Source organism: Petaurus breviceps, unplaced genomic scaffold (genome assembly GCF_028583685.1).
Source record: "Petaurus breviceps papuanus isolate PSGF00001 unplaced genomic scaffold, PetGlider_PUasm1.0 523, whole genome shotgun sequence".
Classification (NCBI taxonomy): domain Eukaryota; kingdom Metazoa; phylum Chordata; class Mammalia; order Diprotodontia; family Petauridae; genus Petaurus; species Petaurus breviceps.
Window position 1 is genome coordinate 153,249 of NW_027186356.1, and position 16,167 is coordinate 169,415.

Below are 16,167 nucleotides of genomic sequence, written 5' to 3' on the forward strand. Positions count from 1 at the left end.
AGTCCTTGTTTACACTCCAGTAGAACAGATAAAATATATACATAAATAACAATGATATAGGGCAGAGTGGTGGTGAAATAGAAAGGAGAAGTCCTGAACATTATAGGAAATTGAGGAGGGAGAGATTACTTTTGGTTGGAAAGGTCAGGGAAGAGTTGGTGCCTGAGCTGAAAGAATAGGGGACCTGTTCCAGAAAAGGATGGGAAAGTGTGAGCAATATTAGGCATATAAGAGAAGGTGGGAGGAGAACAGGGAGTGGAGAAGTCCAGTTTGGCTTAGGTTGGAGCCATATTTTTAAGGGCCTGCAATGTCCAGAGAAACAATGTATACTTTATTTTATTGTTAAGTCGTTTTTCAGTTGGGTCCAGCTCTCCATGACCCCATTTGAACTTTTTTTGGCAGAGGTACTGGAATGTTTTACCATTTCCTCTGCCTCTCATTTTACAGATGAGTAACTGAGGCAAACAGTGTTAAGTGACTTGGCCAAGGTCACACAGCTAGTAAGTGTCTGAGGTTGGATTTGAACTGAGGAAGATGAATCTTGCTGATTCCAGGCTCAGCACTCTAAACACTATGCCACCTAGCTACCCTAACTTTATTCTATATGCAGCTTCAATACTGGAGGGTTTTGAATATAGTAGGGACCTGATGAAAGAAATGGATTGATGAGAGTACTTGGTCAAAAGGAAAAAAAGGTCTATGGGGAGAGATTTAGAGACAGAGAGAAATCAGTTAAAAAGCAATGACAAGAGTCCAGGAAATGAGGACCTAAACTAGGATGACAGCTATGAGAATCTTGGGAAGACTCATGAGGTGAGGTAAAAAAAGCAGAACCAACTATGTGCATACGGCTATAACAACGTAAATAAAAACAGCACCAAATGGCTACAAAATTTAAGGCAAACACAGTATTGCTACCCTCCCACAGAAGGAAAACACATATCGTTTTGTTATCATTAAACTGCAAAGTGGAAAGAGATGAATACCATCAGTCACCATTGCTCCTGGGAGTTTGTTTGGGATTGTCTGTGTCAGAACAAAACATATCCCCTTCCTCTTCCCCAATATTTTTTAAGACAAGGGGGCAATGAGAGAAGCAAACAGTGTTGTGGAAATATAAGTGTCAGGACTTGGCATCTGATTAGCTGGAGAGAAAAGGACTTTGATTCAGTTAAACATTTATTTAGTGTCTGCTGAGCACCATACTCAGTGCCAGGAAGGATACAAAAATGAATGAGTCTCTGCCCTCATGGGGATTGTGGTCTCATAGGAGCCCAGTAAGAGGGAGACATAAACAAGTTTAAATAAAAATTAGAATCTGAGTGTATATGAAGAAGACAGAGTGTTATGAGATCATATAAGGAAGAGGACACTTCTAGTTGGCTACATTTTTTCTTTTCCATCTCTTCAACTAGCTTGGTCTTATACTCCCTTGTATTCTCAGTGCCTAGACAGTTCTTTGAACTTGAGTCGATGTCCTATAAATGTTTGATAGTATTTGAAGTCGTTCTCTTAGACCCTATTTTGTGTACTGTAGGGGAAGATGATGCTCAAAGAAATAGAAAATTTGCTTCTTTCACTTCCAGAGAAACAGTTTGTAACTCACTTCCCTCCCTACAGCCTAAGGACAGGTGAGCCTTGGGTCTTCTAAGACACCTACAAGGTTATATCTGGGTGGCCATGATGGGTGTCAGCAAGCATGAGGTACTTGTCTATCCATTTCACTGATCCACATGGCTTGTTTTCCTCTGTCCTTTTTATGCAGGAGATGTCCTGGATAATGTGTCTCCATGTTCCGTGACAAACTGCTTACGGTGGGATTTGACAGCAGGGCAGATTGAAAATCTTACCAATGAACTCATTGAAAAAACCAAGCGTGTGTATGATCAAGTGGGCTTACAGGAGTTTGAAGAAGTGTCCTATGAGAGTACTCTTAAGGCATTGGCTGATGTGGAAGTGGAATACACAGGTAAATTCGAGGCCATGACCCTGCTTGTGATTGGCTCCACCCAATGTAAACTGGCTAGCACAGACTTACACCCAAGAGCCAACTCAGTTTACAGCCCGGAAATTTGAGTCCTTATTCACCTCTCCCCTATTTCAAGATGTCAGGGAGTTGTTCTCTGTTTCTTTTGCCAAATCTGGCCATCTTCTGTTTTCTTTGTCACCTTCCATTCACCTTTTCTTTGTCACCACCCCTCACCCAATTAACTTAATAATATAAATTGGGTAATTAGGGTGTGGAAGGGTGTGCTATTTGTCTGTCCCATTAAAAAGTATTGCTGATATCCTTTGTTTTTAATACCCTCATTTCTAGATATAGTTGACTTCCCCTTTCCCAGAGACTGGCTCTTCTCTTATTCTTTTTATAAATATTCTTATTTTAGGGACTAATGATAACCCTTAGATCCAAGGTGAAGAATTTTATTTTTAAAAAATTTTTGGAGGGGGGGAAGGCAAGGCAATTGCAGTTAAGTGACTGGCCCAAGGTCACATAGCTAGTAAGTGTGTCAAGTATCTGAGGTCAGATTTGAACTCAGGTCCTCCTGACTGCAGGACTAGTGCTCTAATCACTACACCACCTGGCTGCCCCTAGTATTGGTTTCACTAGATGATTCTTGAGGTCTCTTCCAATTTGAGGGTTTTGTGAAGTCATTTCCCCCTCTGAGGCTTATTTTCCTCACCTGTAAAGCCAAGAGTGACTGGGCCTGAGGAGGCTTGAGGTCCCAGAGCAGATCTGCTGGAATAGCAGGTACTGCTTCACTGGGGTCTCTTGTGCCAATGAAATCACAGGTCTCCTCCCCTGATATTTTGCATTTTCTTCTGGTTACATAGTGTTTTCCTGCTCACACCCCCACCCTCCACCCCCAGTTGAATGTACACTCTTTGAAGTCAGGGTGCATAATAGATGCTTATTAGAGTTGAATTAGAACCTTCCTGACCTGTTCCTGAGCAGGCTACTCCTTCTGGGATAGCTCAATCTGCCAGGATGTTTTTCTTCTTACGAGGAGAAATATGCTTTCTTTTTATTTCTGTCTCAGTATTCCCAAGCAAAGAGTCTGAATTTTTGTTGATATTGGGGCTTTTCACAGAATTTCAGAGTTGGAAGAGACCTCAGAGGAAACATAGGCCAACCTATACCTTGAAAAAAAGTCCCCTCCCTGACCTACTTGCTAAGTGACCACCTGACTTGGCTCTGGTGCTGCCACTTTGGGTAGGTCCCGGGGAGGATGGCAGTGCAGTGGAAAGACCCCTGGGCTCTGAGTCAGGAAGCCGGGGGGTTAGCCCCAGCTCTCCTGCCCAGCTGCTACAGGACTGTCTGTTTTTCTCATTTGTAAAATGAGACCAGTCCTGTCTGCTTCAGGGCTGTTGGGAGGATCAGGTGAGGCTCTCATAATTATTCTGTGACTCACTGAGGAGGCTTTAAAATCGCTGTTTATTGCTTGACCACTTGCCCAACCTGACCTACTTTCCCCTGCTTGACCTTTTTTCAGTTCAGAGAAACATTCTGGATTTCCCACAGCATGTCTCCCCCTCCAAAGACATCCGAACAGCCAGTACCGAGGCTGACAAGAAGCTCTCCGAGTTTGATGTGGAGATGAGCATGAGGCAGGATGTGTACCAGAGGATTGTCTGGCTGCAGGTGAGCACCAGAGCGGGAGGGGCTCTTCTTGTAGTTTTACTGTGGCATTAAGTTTTAAACTGCTTATTTCTGCTTCAATTCCTCCCCTCCTGAAACCATCTAACCCTTCTGGAAACAAAGAGCAATCCAGAAGCAAAGCTGTATGGGACAGCCTAGAGCACACTTTGTATCCATCCTCAGGAAAGACGTGCTTCCAGGCACTCAGAACGTAACTGCTTTCTTAGGGTTACTAATAGCTTGTTAGCTCCGGTTCTGCTTCCTTCACTGTGGATCACTTCCCGGAACACTTTCCAGGTTTCTCTCAGTCACTCATTTTTGGTGCAATACTAGTCCATTTCATCCCTAGTTCTTGATTTCTTTTCAGCCATTCACCCAGGAAAGAGAACTGCTCCTTGGCCCATCCAGAAAGGGTATGACTGGCACACAGATTTACTGCAATAACATTTCCCTTCAGCTTAAAAAAAAAACCCAATTGGGGCAGCTAGGTGGCACAGTGAATAGAGCAGCAGCCCTGAAATCAGGAGGACCTGAGTTCAAATCCAGCCTCAGACACTTAACACTTACTAGCCATGTGATCTTGGGCAAATCACTTAACCCCAAATACCCTGCCCTTCACCCTCCAAAAAAGGGCAAAAAAACCAAACAAACCCAGTTATTCTGAACTTAAACACCAAATGAAATAGGCATTTCCATATATCTGGAAGTATGGGAGAAGAGGATTGTACATGAAACTGAGTCTGTTATGTATAGCCAGCTATACTTTTTAAGTATATAATAAATTTAACACATAACTTTAAAAGCTGTCCTGCTTGCCTGTAACTGTGTTTCCTTTTGCTTTCTGTTCTTTTCTGCACATTAAAAAAATGCTTCATTACCCTTCTCTCTCTTTAAAAAAAAATTGTTTTGAGGGGGGAAGGAAGGGCAATTGAGGTTAAGTAAAGGAGAAGGATCTGGGTGCTCTGAGAGGAACAAGCTCCTGGTCCTCCCCAGAATGATATAGTAGAACCCCAGAAAATATCAGATAGGAGGAGATCCTCCAGGAAGAGGCAGAGTTGTTAGTGATTCCCTGCTTAGGAGTAGTGAGGCACCTGGTTGCCAGCCTAACCACAAGGGAGATCTAATTGTATTCCTGCGGCATGCATTGAGAACACAGCAGGACCTCTCAGGACTTCAAGTGGATCGCCCTCACTTCTGGTGATTCACATGGTCACAAATGATTTCCAGAAGAAATCTAGATAGATCGCCAATGACTGCAAAATACTTGTACAAGAAACTGAAGAGCATAAGGATGCAAGCTGTGTTTTGTCTATTGAACACAGGGGACACCGAAGAGAACGTTAATTTGGAAAGTGAATAGCTTGTTAAGAGGTAGAACCTAAGAATGGGGTTTGGCTTTCTGGATCCTCGATTAAAATACCTGGTTAACAGACCACTGGATAGATACAGAATATGCTTAAGGAAGGTTGGTGAGGATATATTTTGTATATTTTATATTTTCAAAAGAAGAATTGCAAACTATTACTAGTCATATGAGCAGATACTCCAAATGACTAACAAGGGAAATACAAATCAAAACCACCCTACATTGTTATCTCAAACCCAGAAACTGGCAAAGATAACAAAAGATGGACATGGCCAGTTGCTAGTGGAGCCGTGGATTAGTACAACTGTCCTGGAAAGTAATTTGGAATTATGGAAATAAAGAAGTGGTTAGAATGTAAATCTCCTTTCACCTAGAAATTCCATTGCTAGGCCTTTTTCCCAAGGATATCATTGCTAAGTCTCCATAGCCACCCAAATATTTATAGTAGCACCTTCTGTGGTAGTGAATAACTAGAAAGAAAGTCAGTGCCTATCAGCTTGGGAATGGCTAAGCAAATGTGAATATATTGGAATATTACTTAGCTGTAAAAATAACCATGATGAATGCAGAGTAGTATGGAAAGACTTGTGTGAAGTGATGCTGAGTGAAGAAAGCAGAACCAAGAAAACTATATACGGTGGCTACAGCAATTTAACTAGAACAAACACTGAACAGTTGGAAATTAATGTAACCGGCCCTCTCAGGACTTAAAAAATGCATAGCACTCACTTCTGGTGATCATATTAAAGAGACATACACCTCCACTCACCCCCGCCCCACACCCATTCTTTCTGCTTATGGGTATAGAACATTACATATATTTTCAGATTTTGGGGGGATGTATTCACTAGTTCTGTTGGTTTTTTCTTTTTAAAAAATTATTTGGGGGCAGCTAGTGAATAGAGTGGTGCAGTAAATAGAGCACCTGCCCTGGAGTCAGGAGGACCTGAGTTCAAATGCGGTCTCAGAAACTTAACACTTACTAGCTGTTGTGACCTTAGGCAAGTCACTTAACCCCAACTGCCCTGTCCCCTCAAAAAAAAAAGGGAAAAAAATTATTTGTTTTTATTTTAAAGAATGGCTGTCTTTCTGGGAGGTGTTGAAAGAGAGGGATATAGAAGAAAAAATAGGCAATGTAAAAACAGAAGATCAATAAAATTTTATTTTAAGAAAATAATGTATTTGTTAGATTTGTTTCAAACCTAATCAAAAAAGCTTTAAACTATAAAGGATAGGGGAGGAAGACTGCCTATGTGTATCCCTCAAGTTAGATACTGCAGAGAGAACCCACAAAGAAGGTTGAAGAAATAGCATTTGATACACTCACAAGTGCACAAGAAACAAGCCAGGAAGAGGACCACTAGTAGAGCTGGCACCTCAATTGTCAATGCACAGATACTCAACGAGGAACTAGGCTGGGTTATGTTGCTACAAGGGGGCAAATTTAACCTCCTAGTTATCACTGAGAATTGGTGGGATTCGGTTGTGGCTAGATTGAAACTCTGGGTGGGCATACTTTATTAAAAAGGTATATTCTAGGAACCAGTGGGGCAAAACATCATAGAAAATATTTGGGTAAAGGTCTAAGAAGGCAGTAATAGAAGTGACTGTGTTATTTGGAGTATACTACAGATCACCTGGACAGAAGGAGGAAATAGATGAGGAGTTTGAGAAACAGATAAGAAGTCTGGCACAGAGGTATGATATAGCAGGACATCAATTATCAAGACACCTGTTAGAGGTCTCCACCAAAAGCAGGGTAATTACCGTTTGACCTGCTATAGTCATAATTTCATCCTTTAAAGGGTAGATGAACTAAAAGGGGGAGTTCTGGGTCTGATTATTGCTAATGAGGAGCTGGTTTTGGGTGGGGGAATGATGGAACCCTTCTGGTTCCTACGTGACCTAGAGTTTGTGAGAGAATAGAAGAAAACTGGGTATAGTCTGACATGTATCCTAGATTTCAGGAGAGCAGATTTCAAAGAATTTGGGCAAAAGATCAGAAAGATCACATGGACTAAGATGCTTAAGGGAAAGCCAGCCTCAGGGGATAGGAGATGCACAAGAATGAAATTCTGAAACTGTAGAGGGAAATAATTGCAATGAGGAGGACAAATGGGATTTGTCAGAGAAGATCAGTGAGTACACACAAGGGAACTCACCCGTTAAGCATATGGAAGATGAAATCAGAGCCAAGTAACAGGATGTGAATATGTGTGGTAGAATCCCATAGATATTTGAAGAATGATAAAGCTCAGATTAAGTTGAGACTGACAGAGGAACCTAAGGAAAACAAAAAGGTTTGAATTGGTTTTGCTGTATCGGAAGACAGAGGAGGCTCAAAGGAGAGAGGAAGCCTTTGCTCTCATTAGATGGGGTGATGGTAGCTGACAATTAGCAGGGAGTTGATACCCAAGTTAAATAATAGTAAGAGAGAACCTGGCTGTCCTTGATGAATCCAAGTCACCTGACTCAAATGAACTGTGTCTTTGGATCCTGAAAGAACTGGAAGATGTGATAACTGAGCTCTCAGTGATGCTTGAAAATATCACAGGAAACTGGGAGCGTTTGACACATGCCTATAATTCCTGCTACTGTAAGGGAGACTGAGGCTGGTGGATCACTTAAGCTTGGAAGTTCTCAGTTGCTGTAAGTCGGAAGCTGACAAGTCTTTGCTAAGTCTGGCACCAGTATGATAAACTCTCAGGAGCAGGGGGTCACCAGGCTGTCTCAGGAAGGGTGAGCAAGCCCACTTTGGAAACAACAGATACAAACTTCTATGCTAAGCAACAGTGGCATTCAGCCTGCCCCTGAATGGCTGCTGCAGTTCCAGGTTGGACAAGATAAGGAAACCCAATCTCAAAAGGAGGAAAAGAGAGATCATCATGGAATAAAACACCACAAGATTGGAGAAGGGCAGTTGTATTCTCTATTTTCATAGAAAAAAGAGAGCAGAGTCTACATATTATAGGCTCTGAACTTGACTTTGGTTCTTGGGAAGATTCTAGACAGATGATTGAAAAGATGATTGGCAAACATATAGCAATCAAGAGAGGCAGCATGGCTTCATCAAGAATAGGTTATCCAAGAGTCTGGGATGGGGTAAGGAATCCCCCTAATAAAAGGATTCATTCTGTGAAGTTTAGATTCAGTCAAAGGGCCTCACTTGAGGACCTGGAGGGCACATGTGGCCTCGAGGTCTGTTCCAGACTAACCTCATTTCCTTTTTTGATTGATAGAATTACTAAGTAGATGAAAAGACTGCTGTAGAAATAGTTTACTTAGGTTTCAGCAAAGTTTTTAATAAAAGCATCACATCCTATGTGATGAAGATGGAGAGAGATGGGTTAAACAATGATATAATTAGATGGATTTAGAACTCTTTGGATGGCTAGACTGAAAGAGTGATTGTTAGGAGGGTGAGAGATCTCCATTGGAGTGCCCCAATCTGTGCTTGGCCCTGGGCTGTCTAACATTTTTATCGATGACTTGGATAAAAGTCTAGATGCCTTTTTTCTAGATTGCAATTTCGGGCAATACAAAGGTGAGAGAAATAACTAACAAAGCAGATTACAAAATCAGGATCCCAGAGGATCTTGACAGGCTAGTGCATTCAGCTGGATCTACTAGGATGAAATTCAACAGGGATAAATGTTAAGTCTTGCACTTAGGTACAGAAAATCCGTTTCACAAGTATAAAGTGGGAAAGGCATGGCTAAGCAGTTCTGAAAGAGATCTGGAAGTTTTAGTGGACCAAAAGTTCAAGAGACAGCAGTGCCATGTGGGAGCCAGAAAACTTAATTCCTTCTTGGGCTTCATTAAGAGAGTTCCTTTAAAATAGATACAGCAGTGAAAGACTCGTATTCAGCTTTTGTCAGACCTCATCAGAAATACTGTGTTCAGTTTTGGGCACCATGGTTTAAGAGAGACATTGATCAGATGGAAAGTGTCCTGAGAATGACAAGCAAGATGAGAAAGGACCTTAAGTTCATGCCACTTGGAATGAACTGTACATGTTTATCTTGGATAAAAGAAGACTCTGAGGAAACATGTTAACTGACCTCTGATATTTGAAGGACTGTTGCGTGGGGGGAGGAGTTAGTTTTGTTCTCTTGGCCCTAGGGAGCAGAATGAATGAAAATGGAGAGAAGTTGAAAAGAGCCAAATTTAGACTTGATTTTGGGGAAATTTTCCTAATGATTAGAGCTGTCCAAAAATGGAATGGGCTGCTTGAAGAGATGGTCAGCTCCCTTTACTTAGAGATCATCGAGCAGGGCTAGGCAGACATTTGTTGAGTATGGTCTTGAGACTTCCTTTTGTCTGTGGGTTGAATTAGATAGCTGGTGAGGAACAACCCCGAGAGAGCAACCGGAGGAGTGAGAACAGTGGAAACCACTGTCCTAGGATTAAATGAAAGAACTAAGGATATTTAATCTAGAGAAGAGAAACTGGGGGGAGCCAGGACTGCTGTCTTCTGACATATGAAGGGCTGTCTTATCCTCAGGGTTTAGGGTCTTGTAGGATAGAAGTAACTGAGAAGCAGATTTCAGCCAAGTGTAAGGGGAAACTGGCATCATCATAGCTGATGCCAAATGGAATGAGCAGCCCTGAGGAGACACTGAAGGTATTCAGGCAGAGGTGTTTTGAGCTCACTGGGATGTTGTAGAATGGTTCATACTTCAGGTATTGGTTTCTTTTTTCTTTTTCTTTTTTTTGCTTCTTGGAGGGGAGAAGGCAGGGCAATTGGGGTTAAGTGACTTGCCCAAAGTCACACAGCTAGTAAGTGTTAAGTGTCTCAGGCCGGATTTGCACTCAGGTCCTCCTGACTGCAGGACTAGTGCTCTATTCACTACACCACCTGGCTGCCCCTAGTATTGGTTTCACTAGATGATTCTTGAGGTCTCTTCCAATTTGAGGGTTTTGTGAAGTCATTTCCCCCTCTGAGGCTTATTTTCCTCACCTGTAAAGTGAAAGGGTGTCGTTAGACTCAGCAGATTCCAAGGTCCCTCCCAATTCTAACAGTCTATAATTCTGAAATCATGTTCTTTGAAGTTATCTTTAAAGCAGTTTGATTTTCTCATTTTCCTAGGAGAAAGTTTCAGCAGACTCACTGAGGCCGGAAGCCAAGAGATACCTGGATCGGTTAGTTAAGCTGGGAAAACGGAATGGTCTGCACCTCCCAGAAGAAACTCAGGAAGTAAGAATTCTCACTGTGTGTTCATGTGGGTTCAAGCTGTGGTTGAATTGAAATTAAGCCCCATTATTGGCAGCAGCTCTTTGGGGTTCCCTAGTGAAGAATCCATGGGGGCTGAGTGTTATGTGCTTACTCCCCCTCTTCTTTACTGTGCATGGAAATTGGCAGCCCTGTGCAGTCTCCTGCACTAGTGTTTTGTGACAGGATGCCTTGGTGGAAACCATCCTGCTGTCTCAAGAGACCCTTCTCATGGGAAATCTTATCTCCTCTCTACCAATAATTCCCTTTGTGATCTTGGACATTCTGGACCTCATACGGTCTCAAAGGTCTCTTCTAGCTTTTCATGCACTGTTAAAGCAGAGGTAGTCATCCTGTTTTGTCTGAGAGATAGCTGGGAAAGTAGCAGTCTACCCTTTTTCCATTCCTAAGAAACATACCAGAGTAAGGAAACTGACTAAAAAAAATAGTAATATACTCATCCACATTAGCATTTTCCTTAAAAATATTTATTTCCCTTGAAGGGTTGCCATGGAATGTCAGAATAAAATCTTTGAGATGGAAGGTAGCTCAATGGCCATTAAGTAAGACCTATACCCTACCCCCTCCACAACATACCCAACAAGTGATCATCCAACCTTTGCTTAAAGACTTATAGGGAGGGAGAACCCTTTGTTTTTGGTATTTTGGGTGGAAATGGTTGTTTTTTTTTTTAAACATCACCGTCACTTCCCAGTAAACCTCACAGAATCCTGTTTTAACAATTAAGTAAAACAAATGGACACATTGACCATGTCTAACAGCATCTGGTGCATTACTTGTCAGTCTGTCTTCCATCTCTGCCAAGAAGGGAAGAGTGTATCTGATCATCAGCCCTCTGGAGTTAAGCATGGCCGTTGGCATTGACTTGAGTTCCCTTTAGTGTTGTCTGCTTTTACATTGCTACGCTTACTTTATCTGCATAGGTTTGTTCACATCTTCTCAAGTCTCTCAGAAGTAACAATATTCTTTTATATTTACATACCACCATTTATGTAGCCATGCCCCCTTTGGTGGCACCTGCTTTGTTTTCATTTCTCTTGGATCCTAAAATATGCTGCTATAAATATTTTCTGTATTTCTAGAAAACCCATCTCATGTTAATAATGAATTGTTAGAAAGTTTACCCTGAAATCATCTAAATCCCTTTTCTGTTAATTCTACCCCTTGTATCTGATTCTCCTCTTGAAGAGAATCTTTCTTAATCAAGGCAGCCCCTCGGCTATTGTGTCCTGAAGTCTTTTTTTTTTAAGTGACTTGACTGTGGCCATAAAGCTAGTAAGTCAGTTGTTTGAGGCCAGATTTGAACTCAGGTCCTCCTGACTCCAGGCCTGGTTCTCTATTCACTGAGCTACTTAGCTGCCCCAAAGTTTTCTTTTTTCCAAGTGAAATTTCCCTGGTTCCTTCTCTTAATCCTCATGGGGCAAGATTTTATAGGCCTTCACCACCCTGCTTGCTTTTCTTAAGAATTTCTGTAGGTTGTCAATGTCTTTCCTAAATGTAGTGTCCAGAACTGAACACAGTCCTCCAGAGGAGATCCAGTCTAAGTAGAATATGCTGGCACTGTTGACTCCCCAGTTTTAGACAGTTTGCTTCTCTTCTATTTCCAGTGACTTCATTAGCTCTCTTTGACTACTGGAGCACACCCTTGACTCATATTGAGCTTGTGGGCCACTATAACACTCTGATCTTTTTCAGATAAACTGTCTGTCTAGGCTTGTTGGCTAGATATCTCTTACTTGTGGTGTTAGTTTATTTAATCAAGTGTAAGATTATATACGTATGCCTATTAAATGTTGTGGTTTTATAGAGAGATTAGTGTAGTTGCTAGAGAGCCACCCGCAAAGCCAGAAAGACCTGGATTTGAGTCCTTCATCTGATACATACTGACTCTTGTCTCCTTGGGCAAGTCACTTAACCTCTCATTGCTCCAGGTTGCAGAGAAAGTGCTGTCCTGCCTTGGCAGAAGGGATTTCCACACACAGGAGTTCCTCCTAGCACAGAAATCACAAGCTTAGGTCCTTTCCTCATTCCAGCATTTCATCTTATTAGATTTGACAAAATATTGTAACTGCCCAGACCACTCAGGATTCTGACCCTGCCATACAATAGGGTAACCCGGCTTTCCCAGCTTTGCATCATTTGCGGATTTAATGTGCCTGGTGTGCCTTTAGCCCCATCATTGATGAAAATGCATGAAAACACAATGCCAAGTTCTCTGAGGCCTCAGTAATTGAAGTCAAACTTATCAATTTGTGGTTTGCAGAATCCTTTTTTATTTTTTTTAAAGGATTGGGACATTTGCTCTTCTCATACCTTGTCATGCTTCCCCTTTTCCATCTTTCAGAGCTCACCAACAGGGGCTTGGCTATCATAGAATCCCCCAACTCTTTTGGGCCCCTACCACAGGTATAGTTCATCACAGGGTAGTAACTTGAACTCATCAACGGCAGCATGGAGCTGTTCTTTCTTCCTTATTCCTATCTTCAGTGTCTGTTCCCTATTAGCCATTTTTTGTTCTGGCCTTTGTAGTACAAAGGTATTTCTCCTCAGGAGCCAAAAGAAGCAACATAAAACTAGATTAAGTCCTGTCTTTTCTCCATTGTCACTGTAACCTCATCGACCCCAAGCATCGATTGTATCCCTCCTTGGACCTTTCTCTTTTCTCCAATATAGCTTTAAAAAGCCCTTTTTTAACCCTTAGATTTCTTGAGCAGCTCCTGCTCTGTCTCCAGTTTAGCCTTCCTGGCTCTGTTCTGGGATTTGTATTCCTAACTGTAGTGTATGGTCAGCATGAATGCACTTAAAAAGTACTTACTTGATCATCTTCTGTTACTTTTCATTTTCTATACCTGTCTTTAAAATCTTATTTGGTCATTAAGTTCCCAGCTCATCCACATAAACCTCTGTAGACAAACTGCTACTTTTCCTTCTCACTGGAATTGAGAATTGAGCAGTGCCTCCTACATAGTAGATTCCTGATAAATAATTATTTATTGAATTTTCTCTTTCTACTTTCAGAGTTTCATTCTTGAAAACCCTTTGTTATCTGCTCCTCCAAATTGTCGAGTATATGACAGAGTTGGCCCAGCCTTTGTTTCTTTCCATGATCTGTATATAGTATGCCTTTCCAGAGCCATATTCTTGTGATGAGTGTCATCCTGTAAAATTTAAGTCATGTTTTATGAGGTGAAATTTGGCCTCTTGTGGAGGACCTTGCTAGTTATTTGTACCTTTATACATTTGTGAATAAATGTGAGTTTTATTAGTGGCTCCTTTTTTGCATTTCATGTCTATGAATTTCTACTCTTCTTCCTAAACTGTAGTTACTGCCTGGGGTATCTAGCTTAGGGGACATACCAAGGCTTCCTTTTTAGAATTATATTTTTGTTGATAACTTCTCCTAGATTGCACTGTGTCCCAGTCCTTCCCAGAAAGCGATCCCTATATCAGTTAAAAAAAAAAAAGGAAAAAAAACAGAAGAGAAAAACAAATAAGCAAAACCAACCAATATATAAAAAAAAAATCTGACAAGTGCAGTCTTCCACATCTCTGGACTCCCTAGTCCCCACTTCTGCATAGGAGGGGATGGAGTGTTTTCTTCTACATCTTTTCTGAAAATTTTATAACAGGTTTAATGCCTTTTTAGTTAGCTTTGTGAGTCACCAGGAAAATTATTTCCTAATAGCCCTTGTTAGATGCGCTCCATTCCTGGCTAGGAGCCTTCCATGCTTATATTCTGTTCTTCTGTTTTTAATTGTGGCTCCACAATCCCAGTCCTGCTCTCAGATCCCATCTTCTTAGCCGGCTGTTGATTTTCCAGATCTGCCATTTCTTTTCTAAGCCATTGCCTTTGATGGGCAGCAGTGATGGAAGCACCACTTTCAGTCACATGATTCCCACGCACTGTGTGGTCCAGCCCGACGGCTTTCCCTCGTGTCCAACTTTAACCCTACACAAGCTGCCTCCCGTATCTGGAGGTGCTCTTTTTCCTCAGCCCCCCCCCTCTTAGAATCCCAATGGTCAGGTCAAGGGCTATTTCCTGCATGAGACGTTTCCTGGTCTGACAGCCCTGATAAATACTCCCCCCTTCACCTCTAGCTTCTAGTACCTGCACAAAATTCCTTTATATCTACTTTATGTATGCTTTGTATCTGCCTGCTCGATAGTATTTCCCTCAAAGACTAAGCTTCTTGAGGGTAAGTGCAGACTGTCTCATGTTTGCCTAACCTGGTGCCAAGTGCATCCAGTTATTAAGGGCCCAGCTTTGTGCTTAGTGCTGAGGATACAAAAAGGCACAAACAGGCCCCTAAATTTGAATGGAGGCAGCAACATGTGCACAGGGGATTTGAAGACACGGCAGGTAGTTTTAGAGACAAGGGACTGGCCTGGGCCGCCTGCTGAAAGTAGCCTTAAAGCTGAGTTTTCAAGGAAGCCAGGGATTCTGAAAGGTCAAGGTGAAGAGGAAGAACATTCTAGACCTGGGGACATCCATTGCAAGTGTTTGGGGAGGAGGGGATCTGTGGGGGAGGAACACCAAGTAGGCTTAATAAATGCTTGTTCTTGTCTTGCAAGCAGCAGCAGCACCACCCCATCAAACATCCTTCCCCCTTTTGCTCTACACGTTTCAGGCAAAGCTGCCTTCAGAGCCACTTCCTGAAAGACACAAAACAAAGGGAAATCAGCCTTGTTGCTTTTTACTCACATGTGGATTTTTAATACAAGAAATCATATCCTTAGCTTGGCAGCTCCAGCCCCATTGGCTTAGTCATTAGGTGTGACTTCCTGACCCTGTGCAAAAATGAAATCTGTCCTCTAAGGATGATGATTTTCTACTCATAGATAGATTTAGGACAGGCCATAGACTGAAAGCCGTTCATCCCTAAAGAGAAATTCCTAAAGTAACTGTAGAAATCTTTTTGGAATAAGCATGCAGTTATTAAGTGACCTTATTTTAGTGTTTACTTCATGTACATCACACACACTCACTCACTCTTCTTTTTCCTTTGGCCTTGCTCTTGCAACAAGGCTGGCAGATGCAACCAATCTGGCCACCCAGGGTAGCTGCCTCAAAACTTAGAGCCTACACGGCTCCTTCTTCCCTGTGGCTCCCTTCTTCCTGACCCCTCATGTCCTTTCTTTCTTTTCCCTTTAGAAAATAAAAAGCATTAAAAAGAAGCTAAGTCTCCTTTGTATCGACTTCAACAAGAACCTGAATGAGGACACCACCTTCTTGCCGTTCACCCGAGAGGAGCTGGGTAAAGAAGGGGTCCTCTGGCAGTATTTGCAGGGGCGGGGGAAGAGGAGAGAGGGAGGGAGGGCACAGTATTGGCATTAGCTGCCTCAGAGCTCCTAACAGACCTAGGCGTTTTAGATGAGTAGAAGGACACCAACTTCTGCTTTCTTCTGTTTGGGGCACAGGCCAAGGTTTGTGTGAGACCCACTGGGGACAGCTGGGTCCTTTCATGTGTGAGACTTAAACTTAGTGCTTACATCATTCAATCATTTGAATTACAGATTATGTCACTAGACTATGAGCTCATGGAGAAGGAGGCTTTGAGTTATTTTTAAAATAATTTTGTTTTTATATTGCCTAAATTTCTTCTGTTTCCTTTCTCCTTCCCCCTCCTAGAGAGCCATCCCATATCAGAATTTTTTTTTAAAGAGAAGGGAAAAGCAATCAACAGAACTGTTCAGCACATCCAAACCGCGCCCCCCCCCCCCCCCCCCCCCCCCCCCCCCCAATCTGACAGCATGTTCAGCATCCAGGCTCCAGGAGCCCTACACTCTGCAGAGCATTAGGGCGGGTGTCTTCTTGTGTCTCTCCTGTGAGACCATGATTGTTTTTTGCTATTTTGCAATGGGTTTTTTTCTTTTGGTTTAGGGGGATCGTTCTTTCCATTTACATTATGTCTTTTGTTCTCTTGGCTT

The 16,167-nt window shown here is 42.2% G+C and overlaps 2 protein-coding genes across 3 annotated transcripts in view; one reads left to right on the plus strand and one right to left on the minus strand.

Moving 5' to 3' along the window:
• Positions 1 to 16,167, minus strand: part of SGTA (small glutamine rich tetratricopeptide repeat co-chaperone alpha) — a 110,154-nt gene that overhangs the window by 67,737 nt on the left and 26,250 nt on the right. The window lies entirely within an intron of this gene.
• THOP1 (thimet oligopeptidase 1) overlaps positions 1 to 16,167 on the plus strand; it is a 46,839-nt gene that overhangs the window by 2,294 nt on the left and 28,378 nt on the right. The window contains 4 exon segments of the mRNA XM_069101972.1: positions 1,766 to 1,969; positions 3,495 to 3,643; positions 10,096 to 10,203; positions 15,392 to 15,494. Coding sequence (XP_068958073.1) covers positions 1,766 to 1,969; positions 3,495 to 3,643; positions 10,096 to 10,203; positions 15,392 to 15,494 — 564 coding nt within the window.